This window comes from Ctenopharyngodon idella, chromosome 7 (assembly GCF_019924925.1).
Source record: "Ctenopharyngodon idella isolate HZGC_01 chromosome 7, HZGC01, whole genome shotgun sequence".
Classification (NCBI taxonomy): Eukaryota; Metazoa; Chordata; class Actinopteri; order Cypriniformes; family Xenocyprididae; genus Ctenopharyngodon; species Ctenopharyngodon idella.
This window is the reverse complement of record NC_067226.1, coordinates 9,115,404-9,140,235: the sequence shown is the minus strand read 5'-3', so window position 1 is coordinate 9,140,235 and position 24,832 is coordinate 9,115,404. Positions and strand designations below refer to the sequence as shown.

The 24,832-nt window shown below is 37.2% G+C and overlaps 2 protein-coding genes across 4 annotated transcripts; both read right to left on the bottom strand.

Annotated features, from left to right (window-relative positions):
- Positions 1–147: 147 nt before the first annotated feature.
- bbox1 (butyrobetaine (gamma), 2-oxoglutarate dioxygenase (gamma-butyrobetaine hydroxylase) 1) lies at positions 148–20,674 on the bottom strand. Of its 3 annotated transcripts, none has more exons than XM_051898454.1 (9): positions 20,498–20,595; positions 20,005–20,053; positions 17,807–18,190; positions 15,876–15,990; positions 6,484–6,682; positions 3,504–3,609; positions 3,098–3,294; positions 2,570–2,736; positions 148–2,330 (listed from the first exon to the last, which is right to left on the bottom strand). In XM_051898454.1, exons 3-9 carry the CDS (start codon positions 18,161–18,163, stop codon positions 2,170–2,172), a joined length of 1,302 nt encoding a protein of 433 aa, XP_051754414.1. In that variant the 5' UTR covers positions 18,164–18,190; positions 20,005–20,053; positions 20,498–20,595; the 3' UTR covers positions 148–2,169. The 3 variants fall into 3 exon arrangements, with proteins under 3 accessions (XP_051754414.1, XP_051754413.1, XP_051754412.1); XM_051898453.1 differs by having other exon boundaries at positions 19,986–20,053; positions 20,498–20,574; XM_051898452.1 differs by lacking the exon at positions 20,005–20,053 and having other exon boundaries at positions 20,498–20,674.
- A 1,242-nt stretch (positions 20,675–21,916) lies between these two features.
- Positions 21,917–24,613, bottom strand: fibinb (fin bud initiation factor b). Its single transcript, XM_051898455.1, has one exon. The coding sequence runs from the start codon at positions 24,128–24,130 to the stop codon at positions 23,504–23,506; it is 627 nt and encodes a 208-aa protein (XP_051754415.1). The 5' UTR covers positions 24,131–24,613; the 3' UTR covers positions 21,917–23,503.
- Between the last annotated feature and the right edge of the window lie 219 nt (positions 24,614–24,832).

Below are 24,832 nucleotides of genomic sequence, written 5' to 3'. Positions count from 1 at the left end.
GATCATAATTTAATCACTGTTTTACAGTTTGGAGTTCAGCTTCAAGTGTTTTTTCTTCCAAACTTATCTCTGGTATAATCAGATGATTTATAAACACAGTATTTGAGTTTTTGTGTAAGTGCATGAATGACAAATATGTCATCTGGGTATATTATAAATGTATTTTATTGTCATTTTGAGAGAAAAGAAAAAAATCTGTTGCCAAAACATTACAAGTAACACTTCAGCTCCAACATTTTTTTATAAAGTAATAGCTGCACTAGCTACATTTGCATTGTTACTGCATTTATACAAATTGGCCAGTTTTCTTTAAAAATGTCATATTTGAGGCTTTTCAAGTATCAAAGACACATGACAATCAGTATACAAGTACTGACCATAATTTAATGAACTATCCAGTCTCCATATATCAAAACATAGATACTTTGTTTTGGACATCAGCTTTATAAATATTTTTGTGCCACATGAAAACATTTTTCTTTCTGCAAAGGTCAATGGCCCATCATTGTCCAAACTACTATTTACAATACAGGCAAATATAAATTGAATGGTTCGTTAATCCACACTAAAATTAAGTGCAATTCGAGGAGAATATAAACAATATTGGTAAAATCAATATTAAAATTACTGCATTTAAACAGTACCATAAACCATGATGGTAGTGTTAGAACAATATTTATATGGAGGAAATGGAAAAGTACTGACCGATAGAACAATCCCTGTAAGACAATCAGAGGTTGGCTAAAACATTCCTTCTTTTTTTTTTTTTTAAGCTCTGTTGACACCATATGTGAAATCAAACTAAACCTTAAAGTGTTCCATTTCGGGCTTAGCCATCAGAGATGTCACTTTTCTATAGCATAGACTATATGAATGATGAAAACATAGGTGGTTCAGAATAAACCCATTGTATTAGTTCAGTCTAGTACCATACTTCAGGCACTTGTCCACACTAAATATTAAATATTTAGTAAAATTTCACTGTCACTTTTGGTAATTGATGTAATAAGACTCAAAATAAGTTTAAATCACCACAGGAAAAACTGTCCCTTATCAAAGAAATTACAAGTCAAGCAAAAAAAAAAAAAAAGACTGCAGTAAGTGCAAGAAGGTGCAGAAGACTCAAAGAGCCCCTCAATAAAAGGCCACAATAAAAGAATATATTAAAGGGATAGTTCCATAATTTCCATGTATTTAAAAATATCCTTGCTCCTTTATAATAGTTGTGAAGAGGAGGGAGGGGCACATTTTGAAGCCAAAAAATGCATCCATCCATCATATAAATAATTCAAACAGTTCCAGGGGGTTAATAAAGGCCTTCTGAAGCAAAGCGATGGGTTTTTGTAAGAAAAATATCCATATTTAAAACTTTATTAACTATAATAACTAGCTTCCAGCAGACGGCCGTACGCATCGATTTGCGGTGGAAGAGTAAAACCTCTGACCCAACGCATGAAACAAAGACGAACGCGGAAGCACAGAGGATAGAGCAAAACAAAACACCAGTCATGAATTAGAAGTCTAAAATGATAATTTTTAAAGAAAAAATGTCAGACTTGGATATAAGAGAAGAGGAGCTTGAGTTTGTCGCATAGCCCTATTTGTTTGAACAGCGAGAGGAGTCAAAGCTTGCACTACTCCTACATCCTGCGTCATACATCGCTTCAGAGGTTACTCATTTGGTGCAAGTCGACTTGTGCAGTATAGTTATTTGAATTTATGAAGTTATAAATATGGATATTTTTCTCACAAAAAAGCATCGCTTCGCTTCAAAAGGACTTTATTAACCCCCTGGAGCTGTATGGATTATTTTTTATAATGGATGGATGAATGTTTTTTGGGCTTCAAAATCTGGCCCCCCCCTTCACTATCATTATAAAGCTTGAAAGTGCAAGGATATTTTACACCTAGGATGGTTTGAAAGTGGGTAAATCATGGGATAATTTTCTTTTTTTTTTTGGATGAACTATCCCTAACCACAGAAGAACAAATATCTACTTGCCAAAACTGAAATGGCCAATAGAAATTATCCCTAGAATCCAAAACTTTCTAAGGCTTTCTTGAGTTGTTTTTAAACTTAATATGACAGACAACACCAAAGGACAGATCAGAAATCAACTTTGCTTCTATCATGACGGTCACTGTAGTGAGAAGGATGAAGAGACATGTCTAGATGTCTCCACGGACAGTCTTCCGGAGGATCCTGAGACGGGACATGACCTCATCCCAGTCCAGATATGCTCCTTCTAGATGTCTTGAGATCTGACCTCGTGACAGGTAGCTCTTTCGGCCATGAAGTAGACGCCAGTTATCAAAGGTCACCAAGTCACCTGCACAGAGATGAAATGAATCAGATAAAATAAACAACCAGCATTTAGATGTACAAAAAAAGTTTCAATTTTTATGTTGTCATATTTGGTTCAGTAACAAGTATAGCTGCAGTGGGAAACTTTTAAGAATTCGAAATACTTCAACTATGGAATAATTCTAGTAAACATTTTTAAAAACTCTGACATTAGTACAAATGTGAGTTAAAACAATCTTAATCTGATATAGGTAGAGTATTGACCTGGTTCCATTCTGTATGTGAACACATTCTCAGGCCTGCTGAGCAGCTCCACAAATGCCTTTAGAGACGAGTAGAAAAGTTGAACCTGATGCAGAGGCAGATCCAGCACCGAGTCTCGTGTGGCGTTGTTATAGTTGATCCTCACAACCCGACCCTCAGAGTCCACACTGCACATACAGACATGTTTGTTTTAAAAACTATCAGGATTTATGAGAACTCTATAGTGTCTTTTATAAAAGCAACCAGTACAATTCTGTGTTACACTGTAGAAAGCAACTCGTACAGGTGTGGAACAACATTAGGGTGAAAAATATGATGACAGAATTTCCCTGGACTATCCCTTTAAACATTAATTTGTAGAAATTTTGCTCATGTGAGTCTCAGTTCCACAGCTGACCATGAGATGGTACTGTTTAGTATATTATTGACATGTAGTCAATGATGATGATAATTACAAGTGACAGACATAATCCAATGCATTTGCTATGCGTGATTATGTGAGTATGTATGCATCACAGTCTGTCTTACTCTATAATGTGGTTTTTGGACTGCACGCTGAAGTCACAGTAGTCAGAACCGCTGTCTGTGAAATCGACCCTGAGAGAGGAGAGGATGTTAAACGCCTCAGGATCCTCCCTCCGGAGCTGCTCCGCCATGTGAAACCCATCAACCACTTCACTCTCACCACCCTGTTCAGCCTGACGGACGCAATGCAGGAACTGCACCTACACACACACACACAACATTTATTTATTTATTTAGGAGCAATTATTAATTTATTTAAAAACCACAGAAGTGAAGGGAAGTTCTTTCATGATCTAAAAAAAATGCATATATTGGCGTAATGAAAAATTCATCACAGTATACTGTGTGTGTGTGTGTGTGTGTGTGTGTGTGTGTGTGTGTGTGTGTGAGTGAGAGAGAGAGAACTCACCCCAGGTGGATGGTGCAGAGCAGGGTAATCTGTGTGCAGGCTCAGCTCTCCAGAAGTGTACGCAACATTGTTAGCCATGGGCTTGTCCTGCACTTGCCACGTGTGTCTGTGAAAGCACAGAGGGGACGATGGATAAGAACAGGTGACTATTGGCTTGTAAAGATTTACTGCATCTCTCCATGTGTTTATTGTAGGAAACCACAGCTGTAAAATGCTTACTTGATTTAGTACCATCTTGAGAGTAAATTTAAAGTCTAAGGAATCACTGCAATGAACAAAGCAGACACTTTTGTTATGGCAACACACTGCGAGAACTTAATAGTGATTTTTTTTTGGTGGTGAATTCTTGATAAACCTGCTCACTGCAACAAAAATAAATAAGTAAAATAAATGTAATCGTATTGAATCAGTATTTGTGTCTTGTTTTTTTTTTTATAAAAACAAATTTACTTTCAGAAACAAAATGGTGTAAGACAATAAAACTTGTTTTCATAAAATAAATCTTATATATTATATATATCTTAATTATTTTTCTTAAATTTCCCCAATGACAAATGGCTTTTTTTTTTTCATATTTATGCTTTAAAAAGTTCAATGAGGTATGAAAAATAAACTTAATAGATATTAATAGTTTCTCTGAATACAAAGTTGTGTCCCATTTGCACGATTCTATGCCATATTGTAGTATAAATAGTGCAAGTAATATCTTCATACTGAAAATTCAAAAAAGAAAAAGTGCACTTCAAATACCCATATGATGCACTTATTTAACTGAAAAAATGAAGTGTGGAGTGTTGGACACTTCATGAACTCAACAGTCGCAGCTTTAAATGATGTTTTATTAACAAAATTCGGGAGGAGCAACGTTCAAATAATCTGACTAATCATCACGTCATTTCAGCCAGCTGTTAGCAATCAGTAATCAACATATCTACCCAATCAGCATGAGTGAAAGCATATTATATATATATATAGACACAGTCGACTCACCCATATTCCTCAACAGTTTTACAGCATCCCTCCACCACCCCGTCTCCTCACACTTGCCTGGTTACTTTCCTAACCAGAATACGGGGGGAGTACTCTGGGTTCGGGCCAAAATACCGAGCTCGGAGCCCTCTCCTCAGACAGCACGTCAAATACGCATACTACTACTCATGCTATTTACTATCTGATTATTTGTAAGTGTGAACTCGTGAATTACATAGTAGAATGGGTTGGATTATCAGACTGTGAAGCTGGATGACACAATAAGTATAAGTGCATAGTATAGAGTTTTGGGCTAAATTTAACTAATTTTTCTAATTTTCTCCTGTTATCAACCTGAAAACAATGTAAGGAATGTAAGTCATGGAAGAGGAGTATGTGTGGCTTTTTTATAAAAAAAAAAAAAAAAAAAAAACAGATTAGTGGTCTCAATAAGATAAGTTAAGACTCTATTAGAGACCAGAATCCTCGATGTGAGTCACACCACAGTCTCCTCCTTCAACCAGAAGATCCCTAGCCAGTGAAGTCTTGATTTGGCAGATACAATGCTTTTTTGTTCCACTCTGGGTCAGGTGAAGCTGCTTTTTGGCCAGTTTGACTGAGCTCCTGGGGCTAGCATGGTGTTAAATCACTTAGCCTGTCACTTAACAGGTGTCAGCTGAGAGGGAGCTCACATGCATGACTTTGTGATTACAGCCAGAAGCTCACAGTGTGTCTGTTTCTGTTCTGTCTCTTCTCTCCAGATCCTCTATCTGTCTGTCCTAGCCCATGATTTCCAGTCCCTGTAAAAAATGTTCTCTGCATGTTCTAATGAAAGGCTTTGTTGTCTGGCAAGAAAAAATAAATCAGAATTTCATTGGTTTGAAATGGTTTGACTTTAAGCTCACTAATCATCGTCCAGTAAATCTAGAGCATTGGAACGAGTTTAACTGACTGTAAAGCAAAGCTCTACCACACCATCTCTCATTTAGATGCCCTCAAAGACAGTTTTGAAAACAGAACATTGTTCTGATTGTTGGCCAAGAGCTACAGCATGAAATGCTTTCATCAAATCATGGTGTAGACAGATGACTCATACCGTGATATCCGTGATAATCTTTTACGGAACAGTCCTATAGACCGGCTCTATGGTTGCATTGCCAATTTCACACACTACGTTACTCTCAAGTCAATAGCCAAGACGTGTGTGGCAGGAACAGACATATTTCTCAAAACTACCAACATTTTCCCAAACTACCAACCCCCAAAACACCTGGTCCTTTAAATGGCCTTGTACTCCTTGGCCGTTGGAGAAAGTCCTCAGACTCAATGAGACGGGTGCCCATACCACTACAGATGCCCAACCACCTTTTCAACAGACATTGTGGGTTAAAGGACTTTTTTAATTTCGTCAATTATAAACCTGTCAAGATGTTAGGCATTAGGGTGGAAGATCAGACCTCGTTACTCATCACACCATATTACATTTTCCATGACTGATGGGTTTGTGCCCTTTGCAGCAGGTTATTTGTCTTTCTTTGTAGTTCTTGGAGTGAGAATGATGGTTCTGGCATAAATGGCAATTTTGCCCAGTTTGCCCAGTGAGTCACAGATGTTCAAAAACAGTTGAACAATTTCTGAAACTGTATTTTTGAGAAACTTACTGTACTTCCTGTGAGCACTGTGTTTGTAATGCACAAAATTATTTTTCATATAGATTACAGTGACAGACTACATGTTTTTGCGTTCTTTTTGCACTATACAAATAGGCAGTCAGTTAAAGAACCATCAAGAAGATTTCCAAACTGTTCTTGATCACGAGGTAAGTACTAATGTCGGCGGATTAAGAATGAATCCTATTACTCTAATATTTCTCTAATAAGTCTGCAGTATTAAAATGCCTGTATTTGCAACTTCTGTTTGTGTCTTTGCTCACTAATCCAATTGTTCAATAAATCTAAATATAGACATTCCATTGCTTTCATTAGAGAACAGCCAAAGCTACAAACCATACCCATAAAAGGTGAGACGGAGATAGCCAATTCTCTGGCTCAGTCTGGCCACCTGGCCCTGCTCCGCTGGCGCCCCCCTCAGGTAGACGATGCCAATGCGTCGCAGAGCCTCTAGCCAGGCCAGTGCAGCCTTGTCATCATGTAGAACCTCCTCGAAGTCTGCTGTGGGGATCTGCAGACCAGAATCCCAATACTCACGCTCTGAAACACAGACACAGACACAACATCACAAACCAATGAAATTAAATTCTTTTATTTCATGGAAATCAGCCTCTTAAACTGAGCTAGTAAAAGCTCATGACCACTCCTGGAAAACCGAGGTCCTGAACTACAATAAATATACACTTGAACAAGGATTCCCAAAGTTTTTTTTTTTCAGCCAAGCCCCTTACCTAAACTGTTTACTGAAGTACCCCCTGAGAACTGAGAAGTTAAAATTTCAGTAATGTAAAAATATAATTGCATGTTCACAGTTCTCTGAAGTCTGTTAATGGTCATGACATGCAGGTAAATAATATATACATAATAAAATAATTGTATTTTTTATTTTCATAATTTTATATTTTTATGATTTGATTAATTATTTGCTTTTCAACCATTTTCCTCCATTTGGGAAATTCTGCATTAGAAGATTCGGTCAGTGGCAAATTACAAAGCAAAGTCAACAGTGACTCAAGTCTACTTAATTATGTGGGAATGATGTCAGCATTACTCAAAAAGTAGCTAACATCTTTTCCAAGCTAAACATGTTTCTCTCTCTAGCTTTCCTATCTCTGTTACTCATTCTCTAAGCACCCTGACAATTTTACAATGCAAATAAACACATGATAGAAACTTCACACTTACTGTATAACCATCACTAGTGTCTTTTTTTTAAATAATGAAGGATTGAGTGTGTGTGTGTGTGTGTGTGTGTGTGTGTGTGTGTGTGTGTGTGTGTGTGTGTGTGTGTGTGTGTGTGTGTGTTGAGGCCAGGGTTGAGGCCAGAACACATTGGTCAGAACACTGTGTGAGGGCCTGCATGTTTGATGGTGATGGGATACTGCTGGAAAACTCTGGTTCTTATGTCTACTTCCACAGATGGATTCTAGAGAAGTGTGCATGTGTGAGCAAGAACACTTATGCCTTTAATTCACTGTTTGGACCTCTATGCAGTGGAAGTATTTTTCAGCCCTGCACCTCCTTTTCAGCTACTCTCAATTTAGAAAACTGTTCCACTGGATACATTGTCACAGTAGAGACTTCAGAGACAATATAGTTCAGGACTAGCAACTGAAAGATAAGAACTTCCCACCAATTAAGTTATTTTCCCCAATTAAAGAAGTCACATACACTAACCTTCAAAAGTTTGGGGTCAGTAAGATTTTTTTTTTTTAAAGAAAATAATACTTTTTTCAGCAAAAATTCCATTAAATTGATCAAAAGTGACAGTAAAAACATTTAAAATGTTACATGAGATTTCTAATAAATACTGTTCATTTGAACTTTCTATTTATCAATGTATATAGTAAAACTGCATAATGGTTTCCACAAAAACATTAAGCAATACAACTGTTTTCAACATTGATAATAAAAGGAAATGTACCGTGAGCACCAAGTCAGCATATTAGTATGATTTCTGAATGATCACGTGACACTGAAGACTGGAGTAATGATGCTAAAAATTCAGCTTTAACATCACAGGAATAAATTACATTTTAAAATATATTAAAGGGTTAGTTCACCCAAAAATGAAAATTCTGTCATTAATTACTCACCCTCGTGCCGTTTTACACCCGTAAGACCTTTGTTGATCTTCGGAACACAAATTAAGATATTTTTGTTGAAATCCGATGGCTCCGTGAGGCCTGCATAGGGAGCAATGACATTTCCTCTCTCAAGATCCATAAAGGTACTAAAAACATATTTAAATCAGTTCATGTGAGTACAGTGGTTCAATATTAATATTATAAAGCGACGAGAATATTTTTGGTGCGCCAAAAAAAAACAAAATAACGAATTATTTAGTGATGGCCGATTTCAAAACACTGCTTCAGGAAGCTTCGGAGCGCCAAAGTCACGTGATTTCAGCAGTTTGGCGGTTTGACACGCGATCTGAATCATGATTCGACACGCTGATTCATAACGCTCCGAATCTTCCTGAAGCAGTGTTTTGAAATCGGCCATCACTAAATAAGCCGTTATTTTGTTTTTTTTGGCGCACCAAAAATATTCTCGTCCCTTTATAATATTAATATTGAACCACTGTACTCACAGGAACTGATTTAAATATGTTTTTAGTACCTTTATGGATCTTGAGAGAGGAAATGTCATTGCTCCCTTTGTAGGCCTCACGGATTTAAAACAAAAATATCTTAATTTGTGTTCCGAAGAATAACGAAGGTCTTACGTGTCTGGAACGGCATGAGCGTGAGTAATAAATGACAGAATTTTCATTTTTGGGTGGACTAACCCTTTAAAATAGTATTGCACAACATTACAGTTTTACTGTATTTTTGATCACATAAATGCAGCCCTGGTGAGCATAAGGGACTTCTTTCAAAAACATCTTACCAACCCCCAAATTTTGAATGGTAGTGGGATGACAGAATTTGAACAATAAAAGACGTGGAGTGTTTCAGAAACCTGTTTGAAAACAGTAGATATTTATGCATTTCTGTTTGGTGTTACTAGAGGAACTGAAATAAAATATTACCCTTTTAGGCAAGTTAATACCAGAGAAATCATTATGGCAGCTGTTGTTCTGCTGAATTTCCTTTTCCATATAGAGGCATCGGCCGTTTATTTACTACTGAATGCACATTAGCTGGACTGCTAGCACAAAAAATGCTGTTCTTTGAGTTCAGCTTAAGAAGCTTGGTCACCCAGTTGACTAACTAAAATGCTATTATGTTAATACAAACAATAGTTATAATAAAATGTAAAGTTTCAAAATGACAAAATGCAGTGAAAACAGATAAAAACCCTAAGAGAGGAAAACTTATTGCTATATCAATCATGTTGTACACTGACAAAAGTATGAATATGCTATCATATAAACATGCAATCAAGCTAATGCAAAGAAAACCAAAATTGTCCAACACACAAGGCTGAGAAAATACCCACAAATCTCACACTAATACTAAGGCCCTGGAATGAATTTGATCGAAAGTGAGAGCGAGTGATCTGGGCACTGGGCCCAGGGTGAAGTGGTTTAGTCGGTCCAGGTCAGTAATGCTCAGCTCTTATAAGCGTGTAATGCTCAATATTCTCTGTCTCACTGACATACTATGGTTTCCTGGCAGGGCTGATGTTGACTTCAGAGCCAGTGATTAATATCATGTTATCATTCTGTCCAGCTGGGGCCTCTGAGACACTTTAATAAAAATTGACATTATTTTTCAATGACCCTTTCAGTCTCTAAAACAGACGGAAACACATGTATGCACACAAAGGCACGCAGGAAAAGAAAGGTGTCAGCTTATGTGTGTCTGAACAGTTTCCATCAGCATTGCCTCTGTGAGTTTTCCAGCTATGGTAATGTGAAGCTGTGGCTGCTGCTGGCAGACCGCTATGTCCAGTCAAACTCTGTCAACAGAGTCCCTGCTGAGAGCTCAGCGCAGAGCAGAGTTCACCAAGAACAGGACAGACAGAAGCTCACAACCAGAGTACAAACCACTTACAGCGATCATTTTCAAATGGGATTTGGAAAATGGATTTATATGATTTGAATAACTCAAATTGCATGTGTGCAGCATCCTATATTCAAATCCTATGCACTTCTCAAATAAATGAAGTAAGACACCTCATTTGAGTCCAGCCATTAGTTTTCCAAAAACCATTCGGAAAAATAAGGTTTTAAATGTACTACTTCAACTGTTATTTAAGTCATCTTAATCTTTGGTCTGTGTCAGTGTGGTCTGTTTCTGTGTGGGAAGGGTGAACTGTTTTTCATCTAATGCAGCAATGTGACTGTTTTGCTCTTTTGAATTTAGATGGGAACAATGCGGTCTTGGTGCTCTGAAGGATCATGATGTCATGGCGTGCATGATGTCAGCTGAACCAGGACATGTTGAAACCGCAGTAAAGCACACTTGTGCCCTCTTGTAAATGGGACACTACATCAACACAACATTGGGTCATAAAAATCCTAATGTGAGCTGTATACTTTCAAGAAAACAAAACAAAAAAAGGTTAAAGGCTAACAATGACTAGAATTAAAAGGCTTAAATCATAATTACATTATTAATGAGCCTAATTACCTATTCTCTCTAACCTCTTATAATATATATATATATATACAGTGGATACGGAAAGTATTCAGACCCCCTTAAATTTCTCACTCTTTGTTATATTGCAGCCATTTGCTAAAATCATTTAAGTTCATTTTTTTTCCTCATTAATGTACACACAGCACCCCATATTGACAGAAAAACACAGAATTGTTGACATTTTTGCAGATTTATTAAAAAAGAAAAACTGAAATATCACATGGTCCTAAGTATTCAGACCCTTTGCTCAGTATTTAGTAGAAGCACCCTTTTGATCTAATACAGCCATGAGTCTTTTTGGGAAAGATGCAACAAGTTTTTCACACCTGGATTTGGGGATCCTCTGCCATTCCTCCTTGCAGATCCTCTCCAGTTCTGTCAGGTTGGATGGTAAACGTTGGTGGACAGCCATTTTTAGGTCTCTCCAGAGATGCTCAATTGGGTTTAAGTCAGGGCTCTGGCTGGGCCATTCAAGAACAGTCACGGAGTTGTTGTGAAGCCACTCCTTTGTTATTTTAGCTGTGTGCTTAGGGTCATTGTCTTGTTGGAAGGTAAACCTTCAGCCCAGTCTGAGGTCCTGAGCACTCTGGAGAAGGTTTTCGTCCAGGATATCCCTGTACTTGGCCGCATTCATCTTTCCCTCGATTGCAACCAGTCGTCCTGTCCCTGCAGCTGAAAAACACCCCCACAGCATGATGCTGCCACCACCATGCTTCACTGTTGGGACTGTATTGGACAGGTGATGAGCAGTGCCTGGTTTTCTCCACACATACCGCTTAGAATTAAGGCCAAAAAGTTCTATCTTGGTCTCATCAGACCAGAGAATCTTATTTCTCCGTCTTAGCAAACTCCATGCGGGCTTTCATGTGTCTTGCACTGAGGAGAGGCTTCCGTCGGGCCACTCTGCCATAAAGCCCCGACTGGTGGAGGGCTGCAGTGATGGTTGACTTTCTACAACTTTCTCCCATCTCCCGACTGCATCTCTGGAGCTCAGCCACAGTGATCTTTGGGTTCTTCTTTACCTCTCTCACCAAGGCTCTTCTCCCCCGATAGCTCAGTTTGGCCGGACAGCCAGCTCTAGGAAGGGTTCTGGTCGTCCAAACGTCTTCCATTTAAGGATTGTGGAGGCCACTGTGCTCTTAGGAACCTTAAGTGCAGCAGAAATATTTTTGTAACCTTGGCCAGATCTGTGCCTTGCCACAATTCTGTCTCTGAGCTCTTCAGGCAGTTCCTTTGACCTCATGATCCTCATTTGCTCTGACATGCACTGTGAGCTGTAAGGTCTTATATAGACAGGTGTGTGGCTTTCCTAATCAAGTCCAATCAGTATAATCAAACACAGCTGGACTCAAATGAAGGTGTAGAACCATCTCAAGGATGATCAGAAGAAATGGACAGCACCTGAGTTAAATATATGAGTGTCACAACAAAGGGTCTGAATACTTAGGACCATGTGATATTTCAGTTTTTCTTTTTTAATAAATCTGCAAAAATGTCAACAATTCTGTGATTTTCTGTCAATATGGGGTGCTGTGTGTACATTAATGAGGAAAAAAATGAACTTAAATGATTAGCCTGATTAGCAAATGGCTGCAATATAACAAAGAGTGAAAAATTTAAGGGGGTCTGAATACTTTCCGTACCCACTGTATATTATATATATATATATATATATATATATATATATATATATATATATACACACACACAGGTGCTGGTCATATAATTAGAATATCATGAAATAGTTCATTTTTTTATTGTAAATTATTTTTAAAAATGAAACTTTCATATATTCTAGATTCCCTACATGTAAAGTAAAACATTTCAAAAGTTTTTTTTTTTAAATTTTGATGATTAGAGCGTACAGCTCATGAAAGTCCAAAATCCAGTATCTCAAAATATTAGAATATTTCCTAAGATCAATCAAAAAATGGATTTGCTAAACAGAAAAGTTCAAGTTCTTTAAAGTATGTTCATTTGTGCACTCAATACTTGGTCGGCAGCACATATTACTGCAAATGACTTGCTCCTAGCACAAATTACTGCATCAGTGAAGTGTGGCCTGGAAGTGATCAGCCTGTGGCACTGCTGAGGCACTATTGAGCCTTCAGATCATCTGTATATTGTTGGATCGACTGTTTCTCATCTTTCTCTTGAAAATATCCCATAGATTCAGGTCAGGCATGTTGGCTGGCCAATAAAGCACAGTAATATCATGGTCAGCAAACCACTTGGAAGTGGTTTTTGCACTGTGGGCAGGTGCTAAAGTCCTGCTGGAAAAGTAAAACAGCATCTCCATAAAGCTTGTCAGCAGATGGAAGCATAAAGTGCTCCAAAATCTCCTGGAAGATGGCTGCATTGACTTTGCACTTGATAAAACACAATGGACCAACACCAGCAGACATCACGGCCCCCCCAAATCATTACTGACTTCAGAAACTTCACACTAGACTTCAAGCAGCTTGGATTCTGTGCCTCTCCAGTCTTCCTTCAGACTCTGGGACCATGATTTCAACATGAAATGCAAAATTTACTTTTATCTGAAAAGAGGACTTTCGACCACTGTTCACTGTCCAGTTCTTTTCTCCTTAGCCCAGGTAAGATGCTTCTGACATTGTTTCTGTTTCAGAAGTGGCTTGGTAGTCCTTTTCCTGAAGATGTCTGAGTGTGGTGACTCTTGATGCGCTGACTCCGGCTTCATTCTACTCATTGTGAAGCTCTCCCAAGTGTTTGAATCGGCTTTACTTGACAGTATTCTCAAGCTTGCGGTCATCCCTGTTGCTTGTGCACCTTTGCCTACCCAATTTCTTCCTTCCAGTCAACTTTGCATTTAATATGCTTTGATATTTCACTCTGTAAACAGCCACCCCATTCAGTAATGACCTTCTGTGACTTATTCTCTTTGTGGAGGATGTCAATGATTGTCTCCTGGACCATTGCCAATTCAGCAGTCTTCCCCATTAGTGTGGTTTCAAAGAACAAGAGATACCCGGAATTTATACTGTAGGGATGGTCATTTAATGAAACTCAAATGTAAATATTCTAATATTTTGAGATACTGGATTTTGGACTTTCATTAGCTGTACGCTCTAATCAACAAATTAAAAAAAAAAAAAACTTTTGAAATGTTTTACTTTACATGTAGGGAATCTAGAATATATGAAAGTTTCATTTTTTAAAATAAATTACAATAAAAAAATGAACTTTTAATTATATGACCAGCACCTGTATATATATATATATATATATATATATATATATATATATATATATATATATATAGATAGATAGATAGATAGATATAGATATAGATATATATAGAGAGAGAGAGAGAGAGAGAGAGAGAGCATAAGCATAAGAGACTTCTTTCAAAAAACATTAAAAAAATCTGACCCCAAACACACAATCAATATGATGTGTTTGTGACCCCAAACACACATCATATTGATTGTGTGTGTTTGGGGTCAGATTTTTTAAATGTTTTTTGAAAGAAGTCTCTTATGCTTATGCTCTCTCTCTCTCTCTCTCTCTCTCTCTCTCTCTCTCTCTCTATATATATATATATATTTATATTAAAATGTCGTTTATTTCTGAGATGGCAAAGCAGAATTTTCAGCAGTCATTCCTCCAGTCTTCAGTGTCACATGATCCTTCAGAAATCATTCTAATATACTGATTTGCTGCTCAAGAAACATTTCTTATTATTATCAGTGTTGAAAACAATTGTGCTGCTTAATGTTTTTGTGAATTTGTGATACATTTTTTTCTAGCCCTAACAATAAGTATAAAAGCATGTATTTAAAAATCTTTTGTAAGACTATAAATGTCTTTACTGTTGTTTTTGATCAATTTAATGTGTATAAAAATATATATTTATTTCTTTAGAAAAAAAAAAAAATGACTGACCCCAAACTTTTTAACAGTAGTGTATGGATAGAGTTTAAAAAAAAACAGATTAAGTAACACCATAGAGGGCACATTAGTTGTCTACAACTGGTGCTAACCAATCAGGAAATGGCTAATGATAGATTACTGCCCAAGACAGACGTATTATAGCGAGGTGAGTGCTTTACAGGCCTCTTGAAGCAAGTTTATATGGGAGGTCTTAAAACAAGGGGCAGAACTGTCATATTATGTGCTAGTTAAGAAGCTTTGTTAAACACATGCAAGCCTTGTGTGTTTTACACCTCAGCTAGAAGCAGACACTTGTGATGTGTAGTCTATGCTTTAAACCGTGGAAATTTATTGGTTGTCTTTCACTGCTTTAGGGGGCACAAGGGGATGCCTTTTGTGCCTTTAAACTAAACAGCAGCATAATTTCCTAAACTTTAATCACAAGGTTGAAAACAACAGTAAGATCTGTAAAACTAAAGAATATTTGTGGTGAGCAGAATCTGTTTCAAAGCCCCAATGACATGCATTAATTTTGAAAATCTAATCTTAAAATCTCAAGACACGCAAATATGTGCAGGATGCTTGTTCTGGCAGACACATTGTTCAATCTGCTCCAACCACGGCATCCCTCAAGAGTGGTGTAGAAGCACAACAGCTCACTCTTCTCAAATGGCCTTAAATCTCTATTCCATGTGGCAGGAAGTGGAAAAAGTCTTTCCACTCAAGTTCTGGGGAGACATGCCTGCACACTACAAAAGTAACTGCTGTCCAGACCACACGCGCCACAGATTAATTCAAATAATGCACAGATATTAGCCTACATGAGTGCATTTCAACTTTATATGAAGCTATCCTAAAAATTGTTGTCTAAATTAAAAACAAAACCAATCCAGTCTTCATTTCATTTCAGAAAATGAAACTGAAAGCATCAAGCAAATTTCATTTTTAATTTCATATCAACAGATATACAGGGCGTATTCACCCCACACTCAAGAGGTATGTAAATTAATCAAGAGCATAACTATATCAGCAAGCTGACAGCATTTCAGCTGCGTAACTGTAAGTTACGCATAAGTTTCATACAGAAAATAAAACGAGTCTCCAGGTCTCTATATAGAATACTTCCCTTAATAATGGCCATACATTATAAACCATAGTAAGATTAGAGATGTATATACTCTAGGTAAATAAGAGACATGGCTAATACAAAGATTATGGCAACGAAGACAAACAGATGATGATGAACCCACCATTGAGGAAGAGCTCCTCTTGCAGAGCCTGTCTCGCCTCAGAGGAAAAACACCGTTTCTTCAGCCAGTCAGGATCAAAATCACTACTGTGTTGATCAGGCCAAGTTATGGACACCTACAATGAGTTTCATAAAAACAGGTTTAAGGATTAGTGTACAATGACTTGCATGTAAACTTGGCTGAAAAGACCAGACCAGCATAGCTGCTTACTATATTTACTGTGTGCTGGAGTCCCCACCAGACTTCATAACTGTCTTAACCAGCAATACTACAGAAGATATAGTCTTTTGGTGTGGTCACATTATAAAATGTAGATTAAATTTTACAGGCAAAAAAGGTCCACTGTCCATTGTTAATATTTAGCAATGTATGAACCATAGCACAGACAGAAGTCACGTTAAAACCAAGCAGCTTTCTGTTGGTCAGTGCAGCAAATTTGTGTGACAAATTTGAACCTGATGCGAAACCTGCAAGGAGAAATCCTTCTTTTTCACACAAAATGAATGACTGGTTTATTTTCTTATTTAAATCACTGGATTTTGCTTGCAAAATTTCACCGAACAACAGTAAATGTGAGTCAGGTAAATACAGAGTCAGGTTTAAAGAAATAGTCCATCCAAAAATTAAAATTCTCTTTTACTCACACTCATTTCGTTTCATACTTAAAGCTGCAGTCCGTAACTTTTTTGGTTAAAAATTATCCAAAATCAATTTGAGCAAGTACATAACCAGCCAGTGTTTAAAACTATCTCCTTACCTTAGCCCGATTCACAACGATAAGCTTGTAATAATGTTTTCTAATGAAATCGGTACTGGTGGGTTTCCGTGGGAAATTCGAGCGTGCCGCCATTTGTCTTTGCGTCATTACGTCACATCTGTTTACATAAAGAACGAGTCCCAGCTAGTAGGCTATATGGTATGTGAGGATGCTGCAGGTGGCGGATCATTTATAGTCTTTTCACACAGCAGCTGGAATAATTAAACTTATAAATTTGATGGTGGATTGTAATCCAGAAAAGTCCAAATGACAATCATCAGTGACAACTGGAGATTCACCCGTAGTCAAAAGCAAAAGACTTCGGACTGCGGAGTGGATACAGAAATTGAAAATTACAGGTAACGCTAATACACACTGAATACACAGTCATGCAATGCTGATGTTGTTAACATTAACAATTTGAGAACAAAGTATAACAATAATAACAATTTGTATGGTCTGACGTGATCCGAGCTAAGCGGTCGTTAGATTTAATCACCATTGGCGATTTATTGTAATGCTTTTTTCCCCTCAGTTGGTCAGAACAAAAGTGGCAGACATGTTGTACTGATGACTTGTTCATACTTGTTCAGATGACATTTTCCAGTGAAAATTCTTATTTTGGTCATACTTCCAAGACATAGAATCTGTGTTTCTGAAGTACAGTATCCACACCAGTGTGGTGACTGACAGAAAACATTAGATTCATCCGCGCTGAGGAGCCATGCCGAAGCACAACCCACGTAAAGATGATAATTCTGCAAATAACTGCAATTGCATATTTCAAACAGAGATGGCGACAAAGAGGCAACACTTACAGACTGCAGCTTTAAAGGACTATGTTCTTTGCTATACAATAAAAATGAATGGAGACAAGCCTACCAAGCTTCAAAAATTACATAAAAGCACCACAGTTGATGGGAAAGTTAGCAGTGAATAAACCTGTAATACAGCACACGTAAGGACTACCTTTATTTTAAGCTTACAGAATGCAAAAACTTTAGTCCCCATCTACTTTCATTATATTCAAAAAAGCAGTGTGGACATTCTGCAAAACATCTTTTTACAAAACATTCAGGAGAACATTATTCATGATGACACGATGATGACTAAATGATAACAAATTTCTATTTAGGATGAACTATCCCTTTAAGCTTTGCTTATCAAGACTAACCTTATTGTCCATCAGCTGTACTTGGTCCATTCCGGTGTGCACGTCCAGATCTGACAGCAGCAGTTTGCGTGCTTGAGCTGACTGCAGTGTGCAGAGAGGACACTGGCAATTATCCCTCAGCCAGGTGAACGGATACAAACTACAACTCCCATCATCCCAATCAATCTGCAGCAGTCTCTCCTGATCCAGTGCCCGGGCCTGCCTCACTCCTGGACTCCCCCCAGTGAAGGGCAGAGGAGCCGCTGCCAGTGTCTGATTCCCAATACGAGGCGTCTTGACCAGTTGAGGGCGACTGCCTGTCCCTTTCAGTGCCTGGAAAGCACCTCTGGACACCCAGCGAGTAAGATAGGACAACATCCTGATCCGTGAGAAGCTGCTGCTAGTCTGAGGATGCAGAAAGTATGAGGTTATTGTGTTCATATAACATCCACACCCCTTCACATACCCTTTCACCTAATAATGATTCACCACAGCAGAATGTACTGAGTATGATTGATGTAAGCAGCACACAGGTGTGTCAAAGTAAACATACGGCACACAGCTATCACACAACTGCAAAATCATTAAGAATCTTTTTTTTTTAAAATGAAACAAATCTTAACAATGAACTATTATGACCTATTTTGATTTTTTTTTTTTTTTTTCTCATAAAGAATTCTCATTAAGGATGTACCTTCTTCAACTGGTTACTGAATACCTGTAAAACTTTTGACATAATAAGGAGTTGCAAAGAAACTAAAATGGATTCTGCTGTATAGTCGTTAAACTGCTTGCAGAATGATTACACTACCGTTAATGTTTTTGTACCGTTTTGTACCGTTAAAGCAATCTCTGATTTTCACCAAGGCTGCATTTATTCGATCAAAAATACAGTATTTTTGTGAAAAATAACTACAATTAACAAACTACAATACTAAAATAACTGCTTTCTTTTTTCATATATTTTAAAATGTAATTTATTCCTGTGATGGCAATGCTGAATTTCAGCACTGAATTTTCTTCAGTGTCACATAATACATATAATATCACTCTAATATGCTGCTATCGTGCTCAAGAAGTATTTGTAATTATTATTATCAATGTTGAAACATTTGTGCTGTATAATATTTTTGCGAAAACAGTTTTTTCCAGGATTTTTTGATTAATAGAAAGTTTAAAAAAACGCATTTATGTGAAAGAGAATTTTTGTTGTAACATTATAAATGTCTTTACTGTCCCTTTTAATGCATCCTTGTTAAATAAAAGTATTCATTTCTTTAAAATAAAAGTCTACCTGACCCCAAACATTTGAACAGTCATTAAATAGAAAATGAAATGTAAAGTTTCTCAAGCAAGTTTGCATTCTCTTCCTATTAGGCTTGTTCCCTGCAAAACTCTCTTACAGAAGGCAGGTGACAGCCTGACAGGTCGTTGTGCTCTTGGTCTGACAGCGAAAAGCTGAGTCAGCTCTTGATGAATGATTAATGCAAAGACGTCATCCAGATCTGAATTATCTGAATGACTGTCAGGTTGCTTATCTTTTGACAACACTAAATACAAACAGTATTACATCAAAGTAACCAAGATTAAAGCGAGCTAATCCAGGGCTAAGGTGACTTAATAACTTTAGCACTGCGACACTAATCAAACTAAAACTTACTGAACTCTGCACTTCAATTCTACTTGCACTAGTAAGAAGAATGTGACTCTTACATGTGTACCACTTCAAAGAAATACTCAAGGGGACCTTTGTGCTGCGTTTCATAACCCAAACAATAATATAAACAAATTGTTTTATGTAAATTTAGAATGTCAAATTATTAATCCATTAATCCCAGTTATTTTATTCTGTTGACAGCTGTGGTTTCTTGTGAGATTTATACACCTAACATTATTATATTATTCTAATGATGTATAGAAAAAGGATACACAGTCATCTTAATAATAATACAAAGTAAGTATTTTTTGGCTTTACAAATTCCATTTTTTATATGTTATCTAAAATGTTAGCTTAACATTTTCCTCACACATTACAAATGGCATAGGTCATAAAAATAAAATACATAGGTCTAGCTTGTCTATTAGGCAGTTGTGCAATAATCACATTTGTGGGTTCATTAAATAAAATTAATATAATAAACAACATGTTCAGTGCATCCTAAACAGACCTATGAGCATTGGTTATGTAATATGGAAGCACCTTAGCTCATGTGACCTACATGTCTCAGGGAACACAGAAGTAGGTGAAAGGTCACCACTCCATTCCCCCTGCAAACAAACACATTTGCTGCAACGTTACGACAGCAAGTGCACACACACACATTGTAGTTGCCATGTAACAGAAATCAACCAACTTCAAAATGTATTGTCTTTATTTAGACTTGATAGCTAAATGTTTATGCTAAATGTTTATCTGCCTTTGTTATTTTTTTTGTATTTTTTAGCACCCATCCTCTTTCTAGCGCGCTTTAGTAAATGAACTGTGGACCAACTGACAAAAGGAAGTTTACCCAACAGGTATTCTTTGATGAAATATTACACGCTCCACTAGGAAGTCACAAGCATGACGCGCATAATAAACACTATCTAAATGTGTTTCGTAAGGCAAGATACACGCGAACTTCCGTTTATTACATAGAATTCAGCCACTATATTTCATCTTCGTTATTTAAATCTGATGAGATATAAGGAAAAACGACATATGGCACTTACCGTGAAGACGTGGATAATGTAGCCGCGGTTATTTCAGCCTTATATAGTGCTGAGAAGCGTGAGAACTCGCTGCGCTGGAAGTGGGTGAAGGGTCACATGCACTATAGCGCTGTGCTGCTGCTGCTACACACACACACACACACACACACACACACACACTGTAATCATCATGATGTGTGCGCTGCACTGGATCTGACACTTAGCCAAAATTACGTGCAGCTTTGCTTGACAACTGTTCTTGTTTTTGTAACTGCATTTTATTGGAGCTGTCATGTGTATTACTATACATATTTAAATGAATATGTAGGCCTACGCAATATGCATTTGTAGATATTAAACTGCATTATACATCAGTATAAATAATGTTATTTGAAGACCACAATATTTGATTACACAATCATGGCAATATACACTGGATATAAGATGTCCCATGTTAAAACAACTATTTTTTATGTAAAAAAATGAAACAAATATAAATCATATCAGAACTTTTTCACCTTTAACGTAAACATTACAACCTGCAATCCCACTGGAAACCAAAGTGACATTTCAGAGAAAAAGCTAACTGCATAACTTTTTATATCCACTGTACACGCCACAGACAGACATGCTCCTTTGGCAGCATGCCTGATTACTGAAATTTAGCCCAGGTGTCTTTTTTCAGCCTATTAATTCAACATATTTTTTAAGGACGATTATTGGATCAGTACATCTTTAGCTTGAAGGATTGATTGGCAGTTAAGGGTAGTACACAACAGACCAATTAACAATTTAGAGAATCTACAAATAGCTCTCTATTATTTTTTACATTCCGAATTCATTTACTTTTTATTTAGTAAAATATTGAATATAGTTTTTGGTTGTGCCTTATCATTATTCTCTCTCACACTCACACACTCATTGAAAGATCACCCACTATAGCAACAGTTTCTAATCTCTGGATGTCTTGTAATGCATGTTTATGAGGAGAACTCCCATTGTGAACAGCTGCTTTAACATTAGGCAAAGTGACACCTGCATGCCTACTGCTAATTTCTTAACATAATTCAAATTCATTTATCACAAAGTGGTTTATGGCAAAAAAATATTGTATTTCTAAATATTGTCTATTTCATCTCAATATAATCCTGTCAATTGACAAATTGCAAATTCAAAGTTTTAAGGACTTTGAATAGTGTTAACATAAATGTTGGAATTATTTTAGAAAGCTTCAAAGCTTTAAAATAACCCCAAAACACCATAAATGTATCATAAATATGGTACACACAAATATAGATTTACAAAACAGACCAAAATTCATAATTCACTGACAATCTCCCTCTCCAGTAAGCTGTTAACTGGATCATTGACTGGATCACCAGATCAGTCCAAATTTTTTTTTTTTTTTAAACGATGCGGTTCTCTAGCACACACACAAACTACCTTGAAGATTTTTATTACAAAAAGGAATAAACACAACATATATCTCAGGAATGGAACTACACATGGTAGAACTCTTTAAGTCCAATATTCCTGCCCGCAGTCATCTTGGTTTGTCCGGAATATGTCATCCCAGATGGTACTTTTCCCATTACTTCTCAGAGGATTACAAGAATACTTAATGCAACACACACAGTTTCATAAAATGAATACTGCTAAGCTTTTTCATAAATATAAACACTCACAGTTTAATATTTTAAAAGCTCATTATAAAATATATAGATTTCTTAGGGCACACAAAACATGACATGTACAAAGAAGAGCAAATGTGTTCCTCCGAATGTATCATAGGAAGCAATAATAATAAAATTTATGTTTTTAATATGTCCATGCCATATATCTTTTGGAGGATTGTCAAACTGAATGTTTAAAAAACTATTCCAAGTAGGTCTACATGCTTTTATAATAATGTAAATATGAATATGACAGCTAACATTTGTACAATGAAAACTATATTCCTTCTGTTTAACCAACATGAATTTTCTGAAACATTCAAGTAATGCCAATGCAAATGAGCAAATGTTTCCACAAACACAGCCTACATCATTATCTGAGAAAATAGTGAAAACACTGAACACCTAACACTGAATCTAACTCAGTTTTGTATGTCTCCTCTTAGAGGTAAAACCTCCATATTGGTTAGACTGAGATTCCAGTCGTATTACCATAAGCTGCAAATGTCATTAAATACTCAATGGCAGTAATATTGCCAAGTTTAAAGCATTTAATGGCGGTTCATCATGTATGATTGCTGCTATTAAGTGAATACTGGCTTTCATTTATTGCACAAAGTAGCTGCATCATTGTTGCCAAGTAGCTAAAGAGAAATAAAATGTATTCCTTAAAAATGAACAGTATATTTTTGTTACTAGTACTTATTTTTAGTTTCTAGTAAGTAATATATTTTACATCTAATAACTCTCTTCTGCTACTCACTATCGTGATAGTGACAAGAAACTATTCTGAATATTTTCCTATTTTTTCCAGTGAATTCTATAGGGATCTGTGGTTCAGACATCAACTTTTCACTTCTGATTAGTACTGTATGAGTTCCATTTTGTGCTGGCATACCTACTTTAGTTTTAATAGTAACTATTCCTTTTGTACTTTTGTTCTTGTAACTATTGAAATATTCTAGTTTCATAGTAGGTCAATAATTGAATACAACTAGGACCTATTTATTAGACCAGTGTGTGCTCTGTAACTAGTGAGGTTGTAAATAAGCTTATTACTAGTAACAACTGTGATAGATACTAGTGTCCAACAATAGGTATTTTCCGTGAATAAATACAGTACAGTAGAAGTAAATCAGGACTATTTAGATAGTTACTACAGGAGACTTTTTGATAGGCTACTAGTAGCCTACCTATGGTTTCTAGGCAAACTGAAAAGATTACAGTTGATGAAATTAGCCATTTACTAAAAATAAGTACAAGTAACATACAGTATAGTTAATTTTAAGAAATGAATGTTAAAACGCCTTGCCATTGATATTTGCCTGCGTACTGAAGGCAGACAAACAGTCCTCTACACCTTCATATAGTCGTTCTTCAGGCGGCTCAACCGGGTCCCGTGACTCCGGATGATGAGTGACAACAGCTCATGCTTATCCCTCAGTCCCAGCGAGATGTCCAGTGTCTCCTTCAACACGTCGCGCGTGTGCACGATCATGTTGAGGAAGTCGTCGCTGATCTTGTGCTCCTCTTTCAGCTCGTTTTCCTGGCTCTGTTTGAATTTCACCTCCAGCTCCAGCAGAGATTTCTCGGAGTTGGAAAACGCCTCGCTGATCTGGGTCGTCTCCCGTCTCAGGTATTTCCCATAGCTGTCCTCTCCGTCCAGGTCGAAGGAGATGCTCTTCCCGATGCCCTCGAGCACACGCGCCGCGTCTTCGATGTGCCGCTTGATGATGGTAAAATCGTCCCGGATCACCGAGTCCTGGTCTTCGTCCAGGGTGCATTTGCGATCGTCGGTCATTTTGAATAGCATCTGACATTTCTCGGGATCGTCGTTATCTTCGTAGTAGCCGTCTGGTACGAAATAATGATGAAAAGTGCCATTGGACATCTCCGGGTAAAGGGGTCCCGAAAAGAAAGCTCCTCCGAGACGCAATGAGACCAGACAGGCTATCAGTATGAATAGAGGGGAAGCCATCATACCCACCTCTGCCTTATCACAGTCAATAGAAGCCTACCTTCAGCTCTTCTCTTCAAACTTTACACAAGCCCTCCTGCTCCAGCCCCACGCATGTCCAGCGCGTGAAATGCCGAGCAATCCCGACAAGAAACAGCTAAATCACACAGAAACGACCGCAGTTTGGGATAGCAACTTTCCTATCCCCTTTCCTGTCTGTGTTTTTGGCAAAATCAACAGGCGTGCGCCACATAAACCCTCGCCGTGTCCTTCCTTGTGTCCGTTTCAACATCTGGACCGTTCAGACTCTGTGCTAGGTTTAGATAATAATACCCCCGGTCAGACTCTCAAATTACAAGCCCGTCACTCCTTCACTTAAAAGGCAGCACACATAACTGGCAGCACACATTACAGGGGCTGTCATTAAAGGAACTAGAGTTTGCACGAGCTTTTAAAGCTCCTGAAAGCTACAAAACACACTTAAGAATTAGACTGGACCAGGCTAAACTCATAAAAATCTAATAAAATTGACACAAGACATTTTATTACATTTATTAAACATTAAATGGATGAAGACAAAGATTATGGTATTAAAGCAATGAAGAAAATGTTTTTTTGGTTATAAATCATGGAAAATTTTATTATTACGTATGCAGGCTGTTCTCTTTTTATTAAAAACAACTGGTTCTAATCATTGCACAGTAATGGTTGAATAGTTTATCCAGT